At 39.1% G+C, this 17,280-nt stretch overlaps 1 protein-coding gene across 2 annotated transcripts in view; it reads right to left on the bottom strand.

Moving 5' to 3' along the window:
• CCDC138 (coiled-coil domain containing 138) overlaps positions 1 to 17,280 on the bottom strand; it is a 113,902-nt gene that overhangs the window by 90,811 nt on the left and 5,811 nt on the right. The window contains exons 5-7 of one of the 2 annotated variants that reach the window (XM_049781367.1): positions 9,065 to 9,090; positions 4,941 to 4,950; positions 3,020 to 3,171 (exon numbers count right to left, since the gene is read on the bottom strand). In XM_049781367.1, coding sequence (XP_049637324.1) covers positions 3,020 to 3,171; positions 4,941 to 4,950; positions 9,065 to 9,090 — 188 coding nt within the window. Of the gene's footprint in view, positions 1 to 3,019; positions 3,184 to 4,940; positions 4,951 to 9,064; positions 9,091 to 13,113; positions 13,132 to 17,280 lie in introns of both variants that reach the window. The other variant, XM_049781368.1, reaches the window with a different exon arrangement.

Genomic DNA, 17,280 nt, shown 5'->3' with positions numbered 1-17,280 from the left:
GCACCGACCGTCCAGCCTTGACTCCTGGATCCCCGACATAGAAACGACAGAGTTCTCCACAACAGCTCCAGGAACAAAGTCCCCTCCAGGGCATTCATAATGCTGCTCTGACACCAACATACGCCAGTTCTAATTTGATATCCTGACAATGAGGAAATGGGAACAACTAGATCTAAGAGCAAGTTATCCTTCCTCACCAGTCAACGATAAGACAAAATCAGAATACATGTCACCCTTTGATCTGTGCAAAAACCAAGATTGCTATATACAGATGACTGGTTGTTACAACCAGGATTAGACAGTACGCATCCCAGGACCAACAACAACAACAAAAAGTTCTAACCTAGCTTTTGGTCTAGAATCTGTTCAACAAACAAGATCTCCAATTCCAGAGGTCTGACTGAGACAACCGCAAGTGAACAGGGTCTTCCATAAACATAACGAAAGACTCTATCCCAGGCTCCATCCTAGGAGCAACATAATGACCAAGACCACCAACTACAGAAGATGAATTAAAATGACACTGAAGAAGCAGAACTGCGGGGCCGGGCGGTGGCGCTAAAGGTAAGGTGCCTGCCTTGCCTGCGCTAGCCTTGGACGGACCACGGTTTGATCCCCCGGTGTCCCATATGGTCCCCCAAGCCAGGAGCAACTTCTGAGCACATAGCCAGGAGTAACCCCTGAGCGTTACTGGGTGTGGCCCAAAAACAAAACAAACAAAAAAAAAAGAAGCAGAACTGCTAGAACCACAAAGAAAGCCTTCATCATAAGCTCCATTCCTTGAGCTGCCCAGTCACCAAGATTTCTAGATACAGAGGTCTGATTTTTACCATCCATGACGAAGCAGAAGTCATCCATACACCACAAAAGCACCCAGGAAAGAGTAAATGATCATGCAAGGAGTCTATTAGTTAATCCCATGACTGTATACTTCAGGGGTGGAGAAACCCTGTATCTCCTAGGACAAGGGAAGTCCCTCTATAATATCCCCAATAGTTACTGTGCCTATGCAGGGGGGAAAAAAGAAAAAAAAAGAAAAAGCACAAAATAATCATTTTTCCACATATATATTTATTAATTATCGATTGTTTTTTTGACATCCTTATTTTGGTGTAGATATTAAAGTTGATGTCTCCTTTTTTATTTTATTTTATTTTATCTTATCTTTCTCTTTCTTTTTGCACTCCAGCATGATTTGATTTCAGAACTGAGACTATTGTATGGTGCTTGTCTTTATTGCTGTAGTGCTCACTGGATATTTAATTTGACATTTCTTTTTGTATTGTAATGGTGTTTCAATTACCTTTTTCATGTCCTCTCTCAAACTGAGGTTGAAAGCCACTAGAAGGTCTTTGCCCATTTTCAGCATATTTTAATTTTTTTTCTTCTTATTCTTTACCCCATTCTATTGCTTTTTATTCTCTCAAACAAAGCCACATAACTCGATTTATCTAGCTCAGCCTCTCAAATAGAGGGAGAAACAAGGGAGGGCACCAGGACCAAACTGATATAAGATCACTGATAGTAAGCTGGACAAAGAGGGGACCACCTACTCTAGCAGCCCGGGGGGTGATGGTGGGGTATATGGGTTGCAGAAAGGGAAGAGGGAAGGGGGGAGGACAAATTTGGTGGTGGATATTCCCCTAATTCAATGTTAATATGTACCTAAAATACTACTGTGAAAGATATGTAAGCCACTATATCAAAATAAAAATTTAAAAAAAAATGTGGCTCTCAAAATAAACTTCAATCTTGGTTTTGGTGAGATTTGGCTCAGTTGAAAAAAAAGGTTGCCTACCACTACCCTAAACGATTACAGTAGAATATTCTATCTGCTCTCCAAGCTTCACAACCTTACAATGCATTTATTTTAAAATATTTAGATTTAAAGTTATCTTCTTATGCAATACCTCTGATTTCTTAGTTACACTTTTCTCTAAACAAATACACTAACATGCATTAGGAGCTTCTTATAGTGGAATGTCTTAGTCTAGAATACGCCACTTTCAATAGTCTAATCCTTTCTTATAATTCAGGGGTTCAGTGTAAATCTCAGGAAAAAATTATATATCTCAATCTATTCCATTAGGTGTTTATAATTCAATGAATAAATTTATAAAATTGAACTATAGATATTTAGTTTGTTTCTAGTAAGACACAAGTAGCACATATTTTCTTCTTCAAAGCATACAATTTCCTATTAATAAGTTTTTCATATTTTCTAGATAAATAAAATCATATATGACAAAAATATACACAAATGTGGGCTGGAATGATAGTAGAGAGGGTATGTTGTTTACCTTGCATGCAGCCAAGCCAGGTTTGATCCCCAGCATCCCATATGGTCCCCAAGACAACCAGGAGTAATTCCTGAGCTCAGAGCCAGGAATTACCCCTGAGCACTACTATGTGTGGCCCCAAAACAAAAACATACACAAATAAGAAAGCCAGAACCATAGTACAGCAAGTGGACATTGGACTTCCACATGACTGACCCAGGTTTGATCCCTGGCACTCCGTATGTCCCTTGAAGAACCACCAGGAGTGATCCTTGAATGAGAGTCAGTAATAAGCCCTGTTCACTCTTGGGTATGGCAAAAAAGAGCAAATAAAAAAGAATAAACATAAAACACCACAGAATGATCAAAAAACTATCTGTACACTGTCACAATTTTCTTTCACTCAAATACATATCCCTTTAAAGTCTGGCTTGAGGGCCAGAGAGATAGCATAGCCCTAGAGAGTTTGCCTTGCAGCGACAACCCGGGACAGACCCGGGTTCAATCTCTAGCATCTCATATGGTCCCCAGTGACTTAAAAGAGCAATTTCTGAGTGCAGAGCCAGAAGTAACCCCTGAGCACAGCTGGGTGTGGCCCAAAAACCAAAAAAAAAAAGAGCTTGCTTCCTTTGACTCTATCTTAATCTTAGCATATCTAAAATAATTTAAGAAGCTTTTTTTCAAATTTTGTAAATTTCCTGGTAATCCACTGTAAATATTTCTGAATTCTCAGTTCTTACCTGCAGTTTCTGATGTATTAGATATAACTCGTCATATATCTGACTAATTTGATGTGGAAGTAAACGCTGCTTATTTGATCCTTTAGTTGTCGGTGAAGCAGTATGTTTAAACTGAGAATCACATGCTTCATTAAAATATTCGGTGAAATTAACTGGTGAAAATTCTATAAAAATAAAATTTTAATATTATATTAGCTTACAGTTTCAAATATTCTCAGAATCTTTAGAAAGCTACTTCACATATGAATTACAGTCTGAATAACTAAAGTATAGAATCTTAAAAATCTTTAAGGTGAGTGGGTGAAGAGATAGTTCAAGATTCTGAGCACATGCCTTATACAGGGAGGCCCTGGCTGGATCTCTGGCACCATATAATCCCCCAACCACTAACATGAACTAGGAAGAACCCTTAAGTACAATCTCATATGGCCCATTCTCCACTCTTAAAGAAAAATAGGGCTGGAATAAGAACTGGATACTGATAAGAGATAAAGTGATATGTATAATACCCCTTCAGTAACCATATTGCAAGTCATAGTATATAGAAGGGGAAAATGGGGAAAAAGAGAGAGGAGGAGGAGGAGGTAGTGGAGTTCTACATAGAGGCAGGAAGGAGGAAAGACAGGAGTGAGGGCAGGAAGCAAACTGGGGACATTGGTGGCAGGAAATGTGCACTAGTGAAAAGATGGTTGTTGGACATTGTAAGACTGAAATCAGGGCCCGGAGAGATAGCACAGTGGGCGTTTGCCTTGCAAGAATGGGCCATATGAGATTGTACTTAAGGGTTCTTCCAGGAGCTATTTCTGAGCAGACAGCCAGGAGTAACTCCTGAGCATCGCCAGGTGTGACCCAAAAACCAAAAAAAAAAAAAAAAAAAAAGACTGAAATCAATCATGAATGACTTTGTAACAATGTCTCACAGTGATTCAATAAAAATATTATTAATAAAAAAATCAAAAAGAAAATAGGGCCAGAAAGACAGCTCAAAAAAGGTTGGGATCTTCCCCCACACAAGCTGCTTACAAGTCCCACAGCAGGTCCAGATCGCCCTGCTGTCTTTTGCCCCATATCTCAGTTTTGTCTGTAGAGAGACAGACCTTCTAGCCTCTCCCATCAACCCTTCTCTTCCCAAACCATGCGAACAGTCTACAAAAAAGTTCCTAGAAACAATAAACCAATACAGAAAAGTGGCCTGCTACACAAAATACACAAAAGACAGATGCATTCCTTTATACAAATAATGATTCAAAGAAAAAAAAAAGATGAAAGAGTCTATACCATTTAAAATAGTGTCCAAAAATATCAAATACCTAGAATCAACCTCACAAAAGAGATGAGAGATCTATACTACAAAAACTTCAAAACAGTTTAGAAAGAAACTGAAGAAAATCTAAGAAAATGGAAAAACATTCCATGCTCATGAATTGGAAGAATCAATATCATCAAAATGACCAATGTACCTAAACTATTATAAAGATTCAAACCCTATTTAAATTAAGACAACATTCTTCAAGAACTTAGAAAAATCAGTTACAAAGTTTGTATAGAACCATAAAAGACCAAAGAGAGCCAAATCCATATTGAAAAATAAGCTCGTTACCTAATTTGAAGCTACTGCAAAGCCATAGTGATCAAAATACAATGGTATTGGAATATTCAGGATGGTTCAGAATAGAATACCAAAAAACAAACCATCAAATGTATGGTCAATTAATCTTTGACAAAGGAGAAAAGAGTTTAAAATGGAATAAACAGTCTTTTCAACAAATGATGTTGTAACAATTGGATAACCATGTGTAAAAATTTAAAGATTGACCCATATCTCACACCTCACACAAAAGTCAATTCAAAGTAGATTAAAGACCTTGAGATTAGACCCAGTTCACAAAGTTCACTGAGGAAAACATAGGCAAAACACTACAAGACTTAGACTTCAAAGAAGTTTCAATGATTAAGCACCAATAGCAAGAGCTATCGCATCAAATCTAAATAAATAGGACTACATCAAACTAAAAAGTTTCTGTATAGCAAAAAAAACATGGACTAAAATTAGAAGATAGTTAACTGAATGGGAGAAAATTTTGTACTCAGCACATCAAATAAAAGTTTGATATAGGGGCCAGTGAGGTGGCGCTAGAGGTAAGGTGTCTGCATTGCAAGCGCTAGCCAAGGAACAGACCGTGGTTCGATCCCCTGGCGTCCCATATGGTCCCCCAAGCCAGGGGCGATTTCTGAATGCTTAGCCAGGAGTAACCCCTGAGCATTAAATGGGTGTGGCCCCCCCAAAAAAGTTTGATATATAGGATATACAAAATAATCACAAAAGTTAATTCCACAAAACCTAAAAACTCCATCAAAAATGGAAAGATGAAATAAACAGATGCCACAGCATGCAACATAGATGTCTCCATCTTAAGGGAAGCTAATCCACCAGACATGTCTATTGGCTTTCCTGGTGCATTGAGCTGAAATTCCCCCAAGAAATATTTGACCAGCAGGTCCGTTGGTGGAATCAATCATAACCCCTGCGTGGATTACTGGCTATATTTCTGTTACATATATGACATGGCGGTGACAATATATCTCTTTTTTTACCATTTGGCTTTGTCTCCCTTGCAAAACTACAGACCAAAATTCAGCCTCAGTCAATATGCAGTCAGAGAAATTTCAGTATCCAAGAAAGCTGCTAAAGTTCCCTGCTGGCTAAGTATATTTGCAACTCAAAGTTCAACCAGCTACCTGTTTTTCTGTTTTCAGCCTGTAGGTAGTAACAAATAGCTCCTATCTTTCTTGCATTTCATTATTCCAGCAGGCTGCAAAATATGTAGCAAAACCAGTTTCTCTTTCTTTCTTATAAGAAGATTCTTGGAGGCTTCTTCTGAGGACCCTGAGGACCTGAAAGGAACTCTGTCCTGTGCATCTCTGTCTTTCCTGAATTCTTGAAGCTCTCCACAGAGCCCTGGGAACCAAAAAAAAAAAAAAAAAAAAAACTGCATTCTGAAGCTGCCCAGCAAGCCAGTGAGTGAGTAAGAACTGGCTGGCTGTGGGGGTTGCTAGGCAGAGTGCTGATTGCTCTACCAGCAGAGACTCCGCCATGCTGTCTGAAGGAAACTCTGTCCTGTGCTTCTCTGTATTTCCTGAATTCTTGAAACTCTCCTCAGAACCCTAGGAAGCGAACCACCAAAAATTGTCACCTAGAGGCCCCAGAAGAGCAGCTTCGCTTCGCGGCCGCGTACTCTTTCTAACAAAACCCACCACAACACACAAAAAAAAAATCACACTACAAGCTTGACAATGGGGAAACCTCACAGGCAAACACCATACACAGAGAGACGATAGCTTGGATGACCCAAAAAATTCCAACCATCTGATTAACCTCTCGGATAAGGAGCTTAGAATAGAAATATGGAGGATGTTCGTAGAAGTCAAAGAAAGCATAGATCGATCTGAACAGAACACAAAGACAGAAATCAGAAAACTCCAAACTGAAATGACAAAACTGAAAAACACAGTAGCTCAACTGAAGAACTCAGTGGATAGCCTCTCCAACAGGTTAATAGCAGCTGAGGACAAAATCAACGAGCTGGAAGATGAGATGCAGAAAAATTCAACACAGCAGAAGAAATTGAAAAAGAACCTTAACACAAGTGATCAGGCAATGGAAAAAGTACTCAAGGAATGTGAACAGATGAAAATAGAAGTCTTTGATAAACTCAACAAAAACAACATAAGAATCATTAGAGTCCCAGAGACCAAGGTAGGAGATGCCCAGAAAGAATCAACTGTCAAAAACATCATCAAAGAGATACTCCCAGAGTTAAAGGTTACATGCAATCAAATCCTGCATGCCCGAAGAGTACCAGCTAAAAGAGACCCAAAGAAAAACACCCCAAGACACATCCTTGTTACAATGACAAATCCCACAGAGAGAGATAGATACTGAAAGCAGCAAGATCAAAAGGGAAATTACATTCAAAGGACCATCCTTAAGACTCACAGCAGACATGTCACAAGAAACTCTCAAGGCCAGAAGACAGTGGTGGGATATCATGACAAGATTGAATGAAATGGATGCCTCACCGAGAATACTGCACCCAGCCCAACTCATGTTAAGGTTTGAAGGAAAGATACATAGCTTCATGGATAAACAACAGCTCAGAAACTTCACAGATGAAAAACCAGCCTTAAAGGAAAAACTGAAAGGTCTACTTTAACACAAGAGAGACCAACAAACACAGCAAACTTATCTACAAAGATGACATTAAATCCTATGACAATCATCTCCCTCAATGTCAATGGACTAAATTTGCAATTAAAAGACACAGAGTGGCAAAATGGGTCAAAAAGATGAACCCAACCTTCTGCTGCCTACAAGAAACACACCTGAATAATCAGAACAAACACAGACTCAAAATCATAGGCTGGAGGAAAATCATCCAAGCAAACAACACCCTTAAAAAAGCTGGGGTGGCCATATTAATATCTGATGACACCAACTTTATACTCAGAAAAGTTGTAAGGAAAAAATATGGACACTTTGTACTAATCAAGGGATATGTACAACAAGAAGAAATCAGACTTTTAAATATATATGCACCCAATGAGAGACCAGAAAACTACTAATGCAATTATTGACAAATCTGAAAGAAGATATCAATAATAACACAATAATTGTGGGAGACCTCAACACGGCCTTCTCAACACTTGATAGATCAACCAGACTGAAACCCAACAAAAACATACTAGCCCTGAAAAGAGAAATGGAAGAAAGAGTACTAGTAGATATATATATAGGACACTCCACCCCTGTAGCATTAAATAATTAACGATGGGGCTGGATGGCGGTGGATTTTTTTCCGTGCCATTCCAGTCCACGTGGCTCTGCAACCTTCATGCAGTTGGCGAGTCCCAGGCCCAGGTGAAATCACTCACTCACAGTCAGGCGTCAGGAAGCAACAACTTTATTCAAGCCCTAGCCACCACGTGTGTGTGGCCTATTCATAACCTTTCAAGCACAGCAATATTTTGCTAGCCCTGCATCTTATTTCCTGTTAGCCATCTTCCCTTTGGGCTCCATGCTGGTCAAAGACCAGAACACAGAAACCCAGAAGCCAGAGCGCACAGCAGCGCAGAAAGGGCAAAGAGCCAAAAGGCCAAAAAGCCAAAAGGGCCGAATTCCCTTGGTTCAAGCCTTATCTAACATTTCCAAGACCCCTCCCAGGAATGGGAGGGTCTTGCAGGTAAGGTTACACCTACTATCCGGTTTCCAAGACCCCTCCCAGAAATGGGTGGGTTTCAGGGTCTTAAAAAGGTACACCCACATTTCCTCCTTTTCTTAATATTTTTATGCACCAACGTAATAGAGTGAAAATTAATATACCAGCCCTTTTTAAAAACATATTTTTGCAAAATATACTTTACACCTGTAACCTAAAACTCTATTAATGCTTTTTTACCAAGCACTATTTCGGAACTTTTATGTTCCTATACTTTTAAACCATATTGGGGGAACTTCATTGTTCCTATACCTTTTCTATACACAAGTACTGCAGCATACATGCATAACATACATTTTAAAAACAGGCTAAGTACATTAAAATACACAGTAAAACATTTTGCAATTGAAAATATTAACTTTGAAAGACAACAAAACAATTTAAATTATAAAGAAAATGACTAAGACAAAGATGCAGATGGTTAGAAATTAGATGTTAAACTGTATTACCTCCCTTTTTTTATTTTTTAACCACTAACTAACTAAAACTTATTCATTACCAACTATGAGTGAAATATATGACTATCCGCTTAGTTCCTACACCTAAAATTATAGTTTAAATGATTAATTTGTTCCACGCTGATCTCACCACGTTGATTTCACCACGTGGCTTTTGTAAACTTTTAGAGTTTAGATGCTGGTTTGTTGCACGCTGATATTACCACGTGGCTTCTGTAAACTTTTAAAGTTCAGATGTTGGTTTGTCCCACGCTGATTTCACTACGTGGCTTCCTTTCATGGTTTCAGGCCCCGCAGACGATTCTGTTGACCATGAGGTCGCAGGTTCTGCTGCCCGCTGCCGGTTTGCTCCTGCTGTTTTACCTTAGTGATCTGGAGGATGGATTTCAGGCTTGCCGCGGAGCAAAAGCTGAGCTGAGCTGAGCCGAGGCGTTTCTGCTTTTGGGCTGATAGGGGCTTTTCGCCGCTTTTTTCCTCCGGGCAGCACTTAGCAAGCCAGTTTTTGGCCACACCTCACAGGGCTAGCAAGCCAGTTTTTGGCCACACCTCACAGGGAGCTTTTGGATGTTCAAAGTTCAAAGTTATTTAAACTAAAAGTTCAGTTCGAAATTTTCAAAGTTGAAATCCAAATTCAAGCCAAAGGTCATTTTCAGAAAATCAGTCCATTTTCAATAGTCTTTTTTCTCCTCCGTTTCCAATTTAGACTTTTAATTAGTTTTTGTACAGGCCGAGGTTTTTGTTTCTTGTAACAAAGTTTTAGTTCTGGGCCTGGGCCTGGGCTAGAGGTGATGCAAGCTTCCACCTCTCTTGTTTCAATGGCCTTTGAACCCCCAGATGGGGTGTCGGCCATCTTTGAACATGGCTCCACGTGGCCATACACTTTGGGCTGACTGCATGTGAACAGAGCGAAAATCAAACAGAAGAGCAGAAATCTTACCATATTCGCTGTTTTCTTGGGTTCAGGATTTAGGTCCCTGTTCAGGCGCCAAGATGTTGCATTAAATAATTAACAATGGGGCTGGATGGCGGTGGATTTTTTTCCGTGCCATTCCAGTCCACGTGGCTCTGCAACCTTCATGCAGTTGGCGAGTCCCAGGCCCAGGTGAAATCACTCACTCACAGTCAGGCGTCAGGAAGCAACAACTTTATTCAAGCCCTAGCCACCACGTGTGTGTGGCCTATTCATAACCTTTCAAGCACAGCAATATTTTGCTAGCCCTGCATCTTATTTCCTGTTAGCCATCTTCCCTTTGGGCTCCATGCTGGTCAAAGACCAAAACACAGAAACCCAGAAGCCAGAGCGCACAGCAGCGCAGAAAGGGCAAAGAGCCAAAAGGCCAAAAAGCCAAAAGGGCCGAATTCCCTTGGTTCAAGCCTTATCTAACATTTCCAAGACCCCTCCCAGGAATGGGAGGGTCTCGCAGGTAAGGTTACACCTACTATCCGGTTTCCAAGACCCCTCCCAGAAATGGGTGGGTTTCAGGGTCTTAAAAAGGTACACCCACACACCCCCAAAAACCTGGATACACATTCTTCTCCAACGTACATGGGTCATTCTCCAGGACAGACTACATGCTAACACATAAAACATACCTTCATAAAATCAAGAGGATAGAAATCTTGCAGGCTACCTTTGCTGACCATAAGGCTCAGAAATTATATGTGAACTACAAAGGGACACAGAAGAAAAGCTTTAACAATTGGAAATTAAACAGCCTGCTACTGAAGAACCAGTGGGTCTGAGATGAAATAAAAAAGGAAATCAAACTTTCCTGGAAACAAATGATAATGAAGACACAAACTGCCAGAATCTATGGGACACAGCAAAAGAGGTCCTGAGAGGAAATTTATAGCTTTGCAAGCACACATCAGGAAAGAAGAAGGGGCATACCTGAATAACTTAATGATGCAGCTCATAAAATTAGAAAATGACCAACAAAAGGAACCAAAAATAGGGAGACAGAAGGAAATAACAAAGCTGAAAGCATAAATCAATGAAGTGGAAACCCAAAAAACAATCCAAAAGATCAACGAAAGTAGAAGTTGGTTCTTTGAAAAAACAAACAAGATTGATAGACCACTGGCAAAATTAACAAAGAAAGAGAGAAACCTGATAACCCATATTAGAAATGAAAAGGGGGATATCATGACAGATGTTGCACAGATCCAAAGGGTAATCAGAGACTGCTTTGATAAACTTTATTCTACTAAACATGAGAACCTAGAAGAAATGGATAAATTCTTGGACACTTATAACCTTCCATGGTTAATTAAGGAGGATGTAGCATATCTAAACACCCCATCACTATGGAGGAAATTGCAACTGTAATCAAATGTCTGCCTAAAAAAAAAAAGCCCTGGCCCAAATGGATTTTACTAATAAATTTTTTCAAACCTTTCAAGAGGAGCTACTACCAATCCTTGCCAGGCTCTTCCATGAAATTAAAAAAAACGGGAACACTCCCAAACAGCTTTTATGAAGCCAACAACACCTTGATACAAAAATCAGACAGAGAAGCTGCCAAAAAAGGAAATTACAGACCAATATCCTTGATGAATGCAGATGTAAAGAACTTCAACAAAATTCTGGCCAAAAAAAAAAAAATAAATCCTGGCAAATAGGATCCAATGCATCATCAAGAAGATCATACACTATGATCAAATAAGTTTAACATCTATAAATCTATCAACATAATACACAACAACAAGAAAAATAAAAATCACATGATCATATCAATAGACACAGAGAAAGCATTTGATAAGGTCCAATACCCCTTCTTGATCAAAACTCTCAGCAAGATGAGAAGGAAAGGAGCTTTTCTCAATCTGGTTGAAGCCATCTACCACAAGCCAATGGCAAATATTATTCTCAATGGAGAAAAACTAAAAGCCTATCCTCTAAATTCTGGTACAAGACAAGGCTGTCCGCTCTCACCACTCCTCTTCAACATAGTACTGGAAGTGCTTACTATAGCAATCAGGCAAGAAAAAGGTATCAAGGGAATCCAGATAGGAAAGGAAGAAGTCAAGCTCTCACTGTTTGCAGATGACATGATACTCTACTTAGAAACCCTAAAGACTCTACCAAAAAGCTTCTAGAAACAATAGATTCATATAGCAAGTTGGCAGGCTACAAAATTAACACACAAGAAATCAATGGTCTTTTTATACACCAATAATGATAGGGAAGAGATGGATGTTAAGAAGGCAATTCCATTCACATTAGAGCCACACAAACTCAAAGTGGAGTCAACTTGGATTCAACTTGACCAAAGACATGAAGGACCTATACAAGAAAACTATAAAACCCTACTTCAAAAAATAAGAGAGGACACACGGAAATGGAAACACATACCCTGCTCATGGATTGGCAGGATTAACATAATTAAAATGGCAATACTCCCCCAAAGCATTATACAGATTTAATGCAATCCCTCTAAAGATACCCATGACATTCTTCAAAGAAGTGGATCAAACACTTATGAAGTTCATCTGGAACAATAAACACCCTCAAATAGCTAAAGCACTCCTAGGGAAAAGGAATATGTGAGGCATTACTTTCCCCAACTTCAAACTGTACTACAAAGCAATAGTTATCAAAACAGCATGGCAGACCCTCAAATCAGTGGAATAGGCTTGAGTTCTCAGAAAATGTTCCCCAGACATACAATCACCTAATTTTTGACAAAGGAGCAAGAAATCCTAAGTGGAGCAGGGAAAACCTCTTCAACAAATAGTGCTGGCAGAACTGGTTAGCCACTTGTAAAAAGTGAACATAGACCCCCAGTTAACATCATGTACGAAGGTAAAATCCAAATGGATTAAAGACCTTAATATAAGACCTGATACCATAAAGTATACAGAACAACATGTTAGTAAAACACTCCATGACATTGAGACTAAAGGTATTTTCAAGGAGAAAACTGCACTTTCCAAACAAGTGGAAAGAGAGATAAACAGATGGGAATACATTAAGCTGAGAAGCTTCTGCACCTCAAAAGAAATAGTGCCCAGGATACAAGAGTCACCTACTGAGTGGGAGAAATTATTCACCCAATACCCATCAGATAAGGGGCTAATATCCAAAATATACAGGGCACCTACAGAACTTTACAAGAAAAAAAAATCTAATCCCATTAAAAAAAAAAGGGGAGAAGAAATGAACAGACACTTTGATAAAAAAGAAATACAAATGGCCAAAAGATACATGAAAAAATGCTCCTCATCACTAATCATCAGGGTGTTGCAAATCAAAGCAACAATGAGATACCATCTCACATCACAGAGATTGGCACACATCATCAAGAATGAGAACAATCAGTGCTGGCAGGGATGTGGAGAGAAAGGAACTCTTTTCCACTGCTGGTGGGAATGCCGTCTAGTCCAACCTCTATGGAAAGCGATATGGAGATTCCTCCAAAAGTTGGAAATTGAGCTTCCATTTGACCCAGCTATTCCACTCCTAGGGATATATCCTAGGAACACAAGAATACAATACAAAAATCCCTTCCTCACACCTATATTTATTGCAGCAATATTCAAAATAGCCAGACTCTGGAAATAACCAAGATGCCCTTCAAATGATGAATGGCTAAAGAAACTGGTACATATACACAATAGAATATTATGCAGCCATCAGGAGAGATGAAGTCATGAAATGTTCCTATACATTGATGTACATGGAATCTATCATGCTGAGTGAAATAAGTCAGAGGGAGAGAGATAGACGCAGAATAGTCTTACTCATCTATGGGTTTTAAGAAAAATAAAAGTGATTTTTGCAACAATCCTCAGAGACAATGAAAGAAGGGCTGGAACTTCCAGCTCACACCATGAAGCTCACCACAAAGAGTGGTGAGTGCAGTTATAGAAATAACTACACTGAGAACTACCATAACCATGTGAATGAATGAGGGAACTGGAAAGCCTGTCTAGAGTACAGGTGGGGTGGGGTGGGATGGAGGAAGATTTGGGACATTGATGGTGGGAATGTTGTACTGGTGAAGGGGGGTGTTCTTTACATGACTGAAACCTAAATACAATCATATTTGTAATCAAGATTTTTAAATAAAGATATTAATATATAAAAAAAAGAAGTTCTTACAAATCCAGAACACCTCCTTTCTAAACTAGAACTTCCTCTCTTTTAGCTAAGGATTCTTTTCAGCTGTATGGGCTATGTTTTGATATGTAAATTCTAGGGCCCAATACCATTGTGTTGTTCCTCCTAAAGATCCTCTACCCTTTGTTTCCACAGAAATACTTTGCATACCAGAGTTGTGCCTAAAATGTCATCAGCTGAAAATTAAATTTGTCTCAAGTCTCTCTCTCTCTCTCTCTCTCTCTCTCTCTCTCTCTCTCTCTCTCTCTCTCTCTATCTCTATCTCTATCTCTATCTCGCTCGCTCTCTCTCACGTCTGATAGACGCGAGTCCCCCATACAATGTATTTTGTGTGGTCTTATTATTTCATATTTCATATTCGTCCATTTCGTGCACCCGCTTTCTTGCATGAAGGAATTTTCGTCCCCACTAGATGCTGAAACTGAAGATGCCTGCAGCAAACAGACACTTCTCTGGGCAGACCAACAGATAGCCAACAGACACATGAAAAATGCTTGTCATCACTTTACTTTAGGGAAATCCAAATCAAGACAACAATGAGATATAGAAAGATGGCACATATAAAAAGTACTGGGAACATTCTCTGTTGGTAGGGATATGGTGCAGAAAAACTCTCATCCACTGCTGGTGTGAATTCTGGCTGGTCTAACTCCTATGGAAAACAATATTGAGGGTTCTCAGTAAATTCAAAATTGAGCTGCCATATGACCCAGCAAATGCTCTTTTGGGAATTTATTCCCAGGACAGAAAAACATTCATCCAAAAGGATGTATGCACACCACTATTTATTGCAACACTCAATACAATAGCTAAGAGTTGGAATCAAACCTAGATGTCCAACAACAGACAAGTGGATCATGAAGATGTGGTATGATATACAATGGAATACTACATAGCTGTAAGGAATGATACAATCATGCAATTTGCAGCAATTGGATGGAACTGGAAAATGTTATGTTAATGAAGCCAGAAAAAGCCAGAAAAAGAATAAATATGGAATGATATCACTTATATGTGGTATTTAGAATAACTGCATGAAGAAATGCATGGTCCAAATGGCAGTTGTCTTGAACACCATTGGCTCCAGAGTATAGTGACAAGAAGAAAAGAAACTGAGTATTAGAAGAGAAATAAAAATATGAAAGGATGGGGGTCAGGGGCCAAGCAGTGTTAAAAAAAAAAGGTGTTATAAAAGGACAGAACTAAATATCCAAGCCAAATGGAACAATGGAATCAAGAGACCCAAACTTTTAACAATCTTAAGCTTGAAATGGGCCTCTTAAACAGACAGGCTAAGGGGTCAGGGGTGGTGGTATGGGATGCACTTAGGGAATATTGGTGGTGGAAGATAGAAACTGATTGTGGGTTTTGCACTGATTCACTCTATGTCTAAAACCCAATTATGAAAGACTTTGTAAAGCACAATGGTTTCAATAAAATTAAAACTAAAAAAAAAAAAAAAAAAGGTTGAAGACACATGCCTGCTATGCACTAAATTCTAGGTTAAAAGCTTAGTACCATATAATCCCTACTTAGTACCATACAATCCATACAGTCCTATTGACCTCCCAAAGCTAGAAGGATATAGCCCTGGAGGCTACTATATACTAGGGAAACATCCTCTCCCCACCCTTCCTCCAGCCCTGTCCTGAGAATCTGAAACATCGTGGCATCAGAGACCTGCTGGGTCCCCAGGATCATCATTTTGCCACACAGGTCAGACACTCCTAAAGTAGAAGAGGAAAGGGAAGGCTGCTAGCCAACTCAGTTTTATTTAGCCCAGCCCCAAGAAACTAAGGCATACAGGAGTTGGGGCTACTTCTTATTCAGAACTGCCAAGTGACAACACCCAGATAAGGGCCCTCCCACCCTATTCTGCCTTGCATTTCATTATCTCATCATATCTAAAAAAGGGCATATAAAGACAACCTAATTCTGTGGCTGGAGAGATAGCATGGAGGCAGGGTGTTTGCCTTGCATGCAGAAGGACAGTGGTTCAGATCCAGCAATCCCATATGGTCCTCCCAAGCCTGCCAGGAGTGACCCATGAGCGCTGCCAGGTGTGACAAAGACAAAAACAAAACAAAACAAAAAAGAAGACATCTTAATTCTAGTCATCTAGCCATACAACAACACATAAGAATCACCTCCTGGCTGAAAAAATCATACATAATCCCTGAGCATCACTGGGTGTGGCCCACCCCCCAAAAAAACAAACAAACAATAAATAAATAAAATAATCCAAGACAGATCCAAATCAGATTAAAGAAAACCACAGAAAAAAATAGAATACTGGTCAAAGAAGAAAATTATATACAAAAGAGCACCCTTAAAATGTAGAGCAGATTGGGGCTGGAAAGATAGCACAGTCTTGCATGTGGTCAACCCATTTTGGATACTAGCATCCTATCTGGTCCCTTGAGTACTACAAGGAAAGCCAGAACTAGAAATAAACCTGAACACTGCTGGGTGTTACTTAAAAATAAAACAAAAAATATTTTATGTGTAATTTAAAACAGTTTAATTGAACTATCACAACATATTTCATACAAGCCTCATTAATAACCAACATCATGCATTCATAGCTAAAAGTCCAGTTCTATCTTTTCCCCAGAGAATTTGCCCTGTTAGCCAAGTTTATCATAAAATGTTCATTTTAAGAATATTTCATTCACTGATAATATAATTTGTTCTTGCAGTGAATAATTCAGAGATTCATGATAATGTGCTCAAACAAACAATCAACTCTATGTTTCCTTTTTTTTTGGGGGGGGGGGTCCACAGTAATCCCAGAAATATTCAGGGATTATTCCTGTCTCTGTACTCAGGAATCACTCCCAAATGGACGCAGGCAACCTTCTGGGGTACCAAGGATTGAACCCAGGTCAGTCATGTGCAAGGTAAGTGCCCTACTCATGAAACAATCTCCCTAACCCCTTTATTTTTTTTCACATAGCACAACCTAGACCTCTAGTATAGATGCTCAGAAATAAAAGTTTACTAAGTACAATTACTGGGATATATGAACTTGGAAATTTTTATTTGATCTGTTATGTTAGACAAGTTGATTTGCATGTGGCACTATATAAAAAGACCACTTTATACTAACCTACACATAAAAATTTACTTTGGGAACAGGGCGGAGGGAGGATAACACTGGTGGTAGGAATGCCCCTGATTCAATGTCACTATATACCTAAAATATTACTGTGAATGATTTATAATTCACTTTGGTCACAATAAAAATTATTAAAAATAATTTATGTGGGGGAAATTAAAAAATATATAGAAGAATTAACAAGTGAACCCTCCAGGTCTAAAAACAATGGTGGGATATATTTCATTGAAAATTTTCAATGAAATGAATACCTCAACAGGAATACTCTAAACAGTCAGACTCATATT

Source organism: Suncus etruscus, chromosome 9, assembly GCF_024139225.1.
Source record: "Suncus etruscus isolate mSunEtr1 chromosome 9, mSunEtr1.pri.cur, whole genome shotgun sequence".
NCBI classification, from domain to species: Eukaryota; Metazoa; Chordata; class Mammalia; order Eulipotyphla; family Soricidae; genus Suncus; species Suncus etruscus.
The sequence above is the reverse complement of the archived record's forward strand: the minus strand, read 5'-3'. Positions and strand labels throughout refer to the sequence as shown.